The sequence below is a fragment of the Olea europaea genome, unplaced genomic scaffold (genome assembly GCF_002742605.1).
Source record: "Olea europaea var. sylvestris unplaced genomic scaffold, O_europaea_v1 scaffold1562, whole genome shotgun sequence".
NCBI classification, from domain to species: Eukaryota; Viridiplantae; Streptophyta; class Magnoliopsida; order Lamiales; family Oleaceae; genus Olea; species Olea europaea.
In genome coordinates, this window is record NW_019233225.1 from 20,425 (window position 1) to 28,173 (window position 7,749).

The window sequence follows — 7,749 nt, forward strand, 5'->3', positions numbered from 1 at the left end:
GATTTTGTTTCTCAACCAAGCTGTTATATAAAACTTTAAAGTGAGCATATGCTATTACAATAAAAATATGGACTAACTTGCTCCTTTATAATCTTTAGGACTAAACTGCTAATTGAACAAGTTCAGGATCGATTAATGTAATTCTAGGTTTGGCGCAATTTCTTTGTTTATTTTATTTAATTAGATGAGTAGAAGAATTTAACCAATCAATTTTAATTTCCATTAAATATTAAATAATCTTATCTCATTTGACTTTTTATTATATTCTTTTTCCCATTACATTATATTTTGGTCAATAATCATAGAAAGAAGAATAATATCATTAACAAAAGTGAGTTATAAATTTTGAATTTTATTCAGTTTGCAAAATATAAATTGTGCACATTTTTAATTAACGGTCCAGATTGTCGGCAACGAATAGAGTCCACGGTTATGCTAAAAGTCAAAATAATCGCTCACTACTAATCTCATGATCCAACGGCTGTGATCCTGCATGGTCTACTCCACCAACAAGCAAAATAGTTCAAATTTTAGTAAATATTTTATATTGTCCCCAACATTTCATACATCTTGCTAATTCGTCCCCAACCTCCGAATTTGAACTTTCACACCTCACCCTTTGGCGTTGTTGACTGAATGAATCCTTTTGAACACAAACCGTTGATGTTCCCTTTATTAAGATGAAGATGGTATTGTCATTCTCTAGTTGAAATATTCAATTGCGCATCGATCATTCCAAGTTTTATTATTATTTTTTTATTAAACTGCACTTGGGCCTCATCTCGCGCCACTCCAAGGATTGAAGAATTCACCATCCTTCTCCTTCTGATCCTATAAGTTCGAAAATCATGATGATGGTTGCACATTCATAATGGATTTTCCCCTTCTTTTCTATGTATAATTTCATTAAAAACGAACATTACAGTAGAACTTCGACTCAAACCACAATGTCGAGGTTCAAAACTTGTCTCACACAATCGGATTTAAATAGGGCACTTCCTCTTTGGGGTAAAGAATTCATGATTAGCGACTTGTGGGATGTACAATCATTTTCACATCAAAACAAAGGAATCTTGAATTTTTTGGTACATTATGCATTTATGATTCATGTAATGATATTATAATTCTGAAAAGTGTTCTATTTGCTTGCAACTTTTGTTTCATATCGAATAAAGTAGCTTTTGATTTTCCTTTTCCTTGTGATGGGCCTAAAAGTGGGGGTTATATGTCAAGATCATGTCTTCCGTTAAGGATGCTAAGCATAGGAGGACATAAAATTCGAATTTGAAAATGGGGGATGAATTAGTAAGAAGAAAAAAAGATTGGAGACTAAATGTGTAATTTTCACTTCTAATTTAATTAATTAAAGCATGTTCCATATCCTCGTCCATTCACCATTGTATATAGCAGACTCTAAACCTAAACATCAAAAAGAAAGGATTTTTCAATTTTCCACTCAAAGCTACCCAGAAATGGCGATGGCTAGTATTTCCAGGCGAAAAGCCACGACAGTGTTTTCATCATGGAGGCATTTGTACAGCAATTCGTCAAAGTACTCGTCAATTGTTAGCAGGAGCTACTCTGTGTCGTCCGGATCTGATGAAAACGATGTCGTTGTGGTAGGTGGTGGACCAGGAGGTTACGTGGCTGCCATCAAGGCCGCTCAGCTTGGGCTCAAGACTACCTGTATTGAGAAGCGTGGTGCCCTCGGTGGAACTTGCCTCAATGTCGGATGTATACCTTCCAAGGTATTGTTCCGGTTTTGTTTTAGATATACTGAATTGAATTTCGGTTGTTGTGTTCTTGTTCTGTTTTATTTAGATTGTAAAAATTGTGCTTGTTTGATATTTATGTGATTGAAGATTGAGCATGTTCATGTTTGTCTGTGTTTTACTATATTCGTTTGATGAATTCTGGTACCCTTTTATATGCACAAGTTTTGTGCTTTTATTTGTCGGTGTAATTTTCGATTGTGTGCTGCTAATGTTCCACCCGGTGGAATTGATGACTAACAATCATAATTTTGAGAATTATGAAAGATTTGAACTTTTACCTTAGGCACTGTGACTAACTAATGAACTTAATTCTAAATATGTGACATTTTCATCTGGCATTAAATGAAAGAAATAGAACTTGGGTTTCTTGTGCTGGAAATCTGCTTATTTTTCTTTCAATTGATTATCATTTTTCCTTTCCTTTTTTCTGCCTTATATCTTATATAGTGTAGTAAGGGAGCAGAAGAAGCGAGTCTTAGTTTTTGGCTCATATTTCTTATTGAAAAATTGCTTGAGTAGGTCCAATTACATTGACAAGTATAAAAGATAAGAATGCTCATGCCAGTGTAGTTTTTGATGTTTGTGAAGGATATCCATTTTTCTCCCCTTTTCTGATGGGTGGGTAAGATTAAATTGAACTAAAAGAAAAGTTTTGCTGGCCCCATCATCTCAAGATGGTTTCAATATTTGATATAGCACACTTTCAAGGGTTGCCAAAAAATTGATATCATGGATGAAAAAGTAATAGTAATTCAATTATTAGGAAAATAATGTTATAGTAATTCAATAGTGCTTATCTCCATTTCAAGACAAATAACCATGGCCACTCCACAAAATTAATGAACTAAGTATGTCAGCTGTCTAACCGGATATCATAAGTTTTATGTTATTTGGTTGCTGAAGTAGCTTATTTTGTTGTGAAATGGTGAGTAGTGCATTTGGATGTCCCTTTGTCATCTGGCTTCTAAGTAAATAAGGTCTTTTTCTACGCAGTTTTATTGTGGAATTTTAGTTATGATGACGTTTAAATCGTTCTATTTTTAAATAACACTTGTTTGAACTCCTATTTTATCTTATTTTCAATGGTGAACTGTGTCAAGTCAATGTTTTGAGCAACACTGAATTTGTTATATTTCTATAACATATTCAGTTATTAAAATCATCTTCCATTCTTTCTTTTCTTTTTTTTTTCTAGTTCAGATTGTTAGATAAATGGACTTAAATTCGGTTTCTGTGAGCTATTGAAGAATGCTTGTTTCTTATCGTTGAATCATCATTTGGTTTTTGGATATGTCTTGTGGCAAAATTCTATTGGAAAATGCTAGTTTATAGCCAGCCATTTGGTCAACAAACAAAATAAATTATATTCACTGTCTTCATTTGGTAATGTGTGCAGGCCCTTCTTCATTCTTCCCATATGTATCATGAAGCCAAGCATTCATTTGCTAGTCACGGGGTGAAATTATCTTCTGTTGAGGTTAATCTACCTGCTATGATGGCCCAAAAAGATAAAGCTGTGGGTAACTTAACAAAAGGCATTGAAGGTTTATTCAAGAAGAATAAAGTAACCTATGTTAAGGGGTATGGAAAATTCCTCTCCCCATCTGAAGTTTCTGTTGATACTCTGGAAGGTGGAAACACTGTTGTGAAAGGCAAGAATATCATAATTGCTACTGGTTCAGATGTCAAAGGTCTGCCGGGGATAACCATTGATGAAAAGAGAATTGTATCATCTACTGGGGCTTTATCCCTATCAGAAGTTCCTAAGAAACTCGTTGTCATTGGTGCTGGTTATATTGGTCTTGAAATGGGCTCTGTATGGGGACGTCTAGGGTCGGAGGTCACTGTTGTTGAATTTGCAGCAGACATTGTTCCAACAATGGATGGTGAGGTCCGAAAGCAATTTCAACGTTCCCTTGAGAAGCAGAAGATGAAATTTATGCTCAACACTAAGGTGGTTTCTGTAGATACAGCAGGTAATGGTGTGAAGTTGACACTTGAACCAGCAGCTGGTGGTGATCAGACCACTCTTGAAGCTGACTTCGTTCTTGTTTCTGCTGGTAGAGTTCCGTTTACTGCTGGACTTGGATTGGACAAGATAGGAGTTGAAACTGACAAAGCTGGTCGTATCTTGGTGAATCATCGGTTTGGCACCAATGTACCGGGTGTATATGCTATTGGCGATGTTATTCCTGGTCCCATGTTGGCTCACAAGGCTGAAGAGGATGGTGTTGCATGCGTGGAATATATTGCTGGCAAGGAAGGTCACGTGGACTACGATATGGTTCCTGGTGTCGTTTACACGCACCCTGAGGTGGCATCTGTAGGGAAAACCGAGGAGCAGGTAAAAGCACTCGGAGTTGATTACCGTGTTGGGAAGTTCCCTTTCTTGGCAAACAGTAGGGCCAAGGCAATTGACGATGCTGAGGGAGTGGTTAAGATACTTGCCGAGAAGGAGACCGATAAGATATTGGGTGTTCACATCATGTCACCAAATGCAGGGGAGCTCATTCACGAGGCCGTTTTGGCTTTGCATTATGGAGCATCAAGTGAGGACATTGCACGCACATGCCACGCACATCCAACAATGAGCGAGGCCTTGAAGGAAGCCGCCATGGCCACTTATGACAAGCCCATTCACATTTAGAAGGCATGATATACATTCGTAGAGTTCATTTTTCAAGAATTACACTGAAACCAGCACAGTTTCATTGGTTCCTGTTCTCCTTTCTTTCGGATCATTGTCTTGTACTTGAACGCGTCTGTCGATATTGCTAATAACTCATGAGTTGTACACTGCGCTAATATGCATCTGAAATTGTGTACATTTGGCAAGGGTTTTGGATTAATTTATTTTGTGGGAAGTACGACGTTTCTCACATCAGTCCACATAATTCTGTTCTTTGCTGATTTTTTTGGGTTACTTTTCTTTGTAACTGAAGTTACTTCCATTGGAATCAATGAATTTAAGGGTGAATCATGACTCAAGTGAAAAACCATAACAAGATATCACAAATTAGGGAATTACAGAACTACCTTTTCATAAATGAACATTTCAAATTCGTTCTCGGATAATTATTTATATGGTAAAACAAGCTCACAATACATTATAGGGACATAAATTTATGGTAAACTACTACGTAAACCCACTATAACATTATTCGTAATCATAGTTATTATAATTGGATCGGTGAACTACTATGAAAACACACTAACTAATAAACCTCAAGGGCTCGGGATCCAGTTGTGAAAACCGTTAGTTTTCTTAACGAAATGAAATAGGAAGAAACATAGTCCTAAGTTATGCTGCTGATGGAGCAGTAACATGTTGAATAACACCAGCCTCTGATAGCACTGGAACTGATGTTTTCTCTTCCTTTGAGTCGTTTCCATAATCCAATGACTCGTCTGCGTATATATCCCACCATTTCTCGACCAGCATCTTTATGTCGTCTCTCTGCATGTTCTCTTCTTTACCGGTGTATCTCCATGGTTTTGATCCCTGTAAGTTTATATCAAAAGCCATGCAAGACTGTTATTAATCCATTTCTTATTGATTTTGTACGTACAATAACTTGCTCGAGGACGAATACTTACCGCAGCACAATAGTGAACAACCTTAACTTGTTCGAGGTCTATATTTTCAGGATGTCGCCAAAGCAAGGCTAAAACGAGGTTGTAAATTGGAGGGATAGGACGGTATATGTCCCTAAAAAACATGTTCAAAAAGTCCTGCACACATAAATCGATTCAACAGACAATATTAAGGCCTTTCTGATAAAGAAAGAAGTTTTACCAAAAGGCTAATAACTTGATATTAATTTAAGAGAAGAATTTTACCTGCTCTGCAAATGAAGTAGAAGGGGTGACTTTGAGGGTTTCCAAGAGATCAGAATAAGTTGAAAGTTTCGGCTCGTAAACGAACATCCCAGCATTGAAGTACAATGGTGGTGGAGGTCCCATTTCCGTCGGCCATTTTACCTTTTCCGGGCACTGTTGACAGTAGCCGATTCTGTACTGAGGAGAACTACTCCATGTTTTCTCACAAAAACAGTCCATAACGGCATAGAAATAACCATCAGGAGACTCAAAGAGGTGATCAATGTTATGGAAAACTTGAATATCTCCATCCAAGTAAATCATCTTGCTATACTCCACAAACTGCAGCCACAGTTATGTCTCATTATCAGTCAATAAATAATAAGAATAAAAAAATTCGACTATATTCTGTATGGTAAAGGTAAAGTGAAACTCGTAAAGCACCCTATCTAAAAAGTTAAACTAAGTTAGACGAGCAGACCAATTAAGACATTAACATGCAAACAAATTACCTCCCAAATGCGAAGTTTTGAGTAGTTGATGACATAATATGCCATGGCAAACTGAATATTTTCATTTTCCGGTGGATATACGGGCTCAATTTCACGAATAATACATCCTTGAGACTTGAGGATCTTCCGATGATCTTCTGGTACATCAGGCAAGACAGCTACCACTAGAGGATACACCGATTTCGTCTTCCTTAAACCCTTAGCTAATCCAACAACCCCTTTCACATAATCTCCTTTCCCTGCCAAGAAGGTAACATAAGCCCTCTTGGGTTCCATATTTTCCATTGATGAACCCATTACCATCTCCATGGTGCCCATTTTCAAGAGAGAAATAAAATATTTTGGGTGAATTGTAGCAAACATCTCTGGTCCTTATATAACCTTTAAAAAGCTGCATGCATATTGAAATTAAGGGTAAATATCTAGTGCAATCATGTTGTCCAAAAGGTAAGTGTTCCATTTGACACGTTTCTGATATTCTTGTTTGCTTATTGTTAGAGATGACTGCGTGAACATTTCGACAATGAATCTGCATCTCTATCTAATCCTAGGACGACAAATCAAGATTGTTAATAATTATTCTAACTTGATATTATTTGTCATAGGTACAAAGAGTTGCTGATGCTTTTGACATTGATTATTCATTATTTGTCTTATAATTATTACATCTGTCTCCAGTGCCTAAAGTACAGGAACTATTTTCTCAACAAAGTTATTCGTAGAATACATGTCTTATATATAATCGCTGAAACTAAAGTAAAAATGAATAATTTTCTGCTAAACTTACTTTTTAGCATAATAAAGTTAATTAATTGTGTTAACAATTTGTTAGCAAGTAACACAACAAAGAATAAATGCATCTTTTTACGTGCTGTGTGAATAATACCTTAATGCAGAGGTATAAATTTCCTATTTTAGAAAGAACTACTTTTTTTGGTTGGACGGCGGAAAAGAATAAATATCTTAAAAGTAAAAAAAGGAAACATGACATGTTTCATTTTTAAATATTCCAAAAGAATATATGCATGGAGTAAAATTACTTAATTAATTAAATCACTTACTGATAATCTTGAACTGAACCGGCAAAAGTTTTAGTTCTAAAAGTAAATTGCCATTTTCTTTTTTTAGTTCAAAAGAATAATGAGCACTTGCAGATATCTTTTGGGCTAAGTTCCTTTCTTTTGAAAATTCTCGCACAATTACAAGAAAGAAGTCCAATGTTATTCTCTGAAGTCAAAGTATATCCCCAATACGGTTCATATACAGAAGTAGTAGACGACACAGACGCGATTACGATGTATGGTTCAAATAAAAACGTGATATAAAACATGAAATTAACTATTAATGATTGTAAATTGTAAACTCTCAAAGTGAAAATCATGCAGAATCCCATAAATTAATTGTTTCATGCATGCACTATAAAATCAAAGGTTATGTTTAGAAATAAATTGTGTACCTTTAACGCAGAAAAAGCAACGTCCACTCGATTCGTTTGATGTGGGGTTGACACATGGATATGAAGTTCATTTAATCAAAGAAAATATCATTTTCATGAATTTTATTCTGTTTTCCAATAAGACTTGAGAAACCAGTGTGCGCCATACAAGTGTACAGGGGTTATCAGAAGCAAGGAATCTGACAAA

At 35.8% G+C, this 7,749-nt stretch overlaps 2 protein-coding genes across 2 annotated transcripts; one reads left to right on the forward strand and one right to left on the reverse strand.

Annotated features, from left to right (window-relative positions):
• Positions 1–1,371: 1,371 nt before the first annotated feature.
• On the forward strand, positions 1,372–4,685 carry LOC111376811 (dihydrolipoyl dehydrogenase, mitochondrial-like). Its single transcript, XM_022999813.1, has 2 exons — positions 1,372–1,748; positions 3,172–4,685. Exons 1-2 carry the CDS (start codon positions 1,473–1,475, stop codon positions 4,420–4,422), a joined length of 1,527 nt encoding a protein of 508 aa, XP_022855581.1. The 5' UTR covers positions 1,372–1,472; the 3' UTR covers positions 4,423–4,685.
• A 114-nt stretch (positions 4,686–4,799) lies between these two features.
• Positions 4,800–6,472, reverse strand: LOC111376812 (galactinol synthase 2-like). The gene is made up of 4 exons (XM_022999814.1): positions 6,107–6,472; positions 5,616–5,936; positions 5,373–5,507; positions 4,800–5,277 (listed from the first exon to the last, which is right to left on the reverse strand). The coding sequence occupies exons 1-4, from the start codon at positions 6,467–6,469 to the stop codon at positions 5,077–5,079; spliced, it is 1,020 nt and encodes a 339-aa protein (XP_022855582.1). The 5' UTR covers positions 6,470–6,472; the 3' UTR covers positions 4,800–5,076.
• Between the last annotated feature and the right edge of the window lie 1,277 nt (positions 6,473–7,749).

What these genes read in the sequence shown, in the direction of transcription:
- LOC111376811 (XM_022999813.1), top strand. Translation starts at nt 1,473, where the DNA reads ATGGCGATGGCTAGTATTTCCAGGCGAAAAGCCACGACAGTGTTTTCA. An exon ending in TCGGATGTATACCTTCCAAG is followed by an intron (nt 1,749 to 3,171) that starts GTATTGTTCCGG and finishes TAATGTGTGCAG; the next exon opens with GCCCTTCTTCATTCTTCCCA.
- LOC111376812 (XM_022999814.1), bottom strand. Translation starts at nt 6,469, where the DNA reads ATGTTTGCTACAATTCACCCAAAATATTTTATTTCTCTCTTGAAAATG. An exon ending in CAAAACTTCGCATTTGGGAG is followed by an intron (nt 5,937 to 6,106) that starts GTAATTTGTTTG and finishes CTGTGGCTGCAG; the next exon opens with TTTGTGGAGTATAGCAAGAT. An exon ending in TTGTTCACTATTGTGCTGCG is followed by an intron (nt 5,278 to 5,372) that starts GTAAGTATTCGT and finishes ATAAACTTACAG; the next exon opens with GGATCAAAACCATGGAGATA.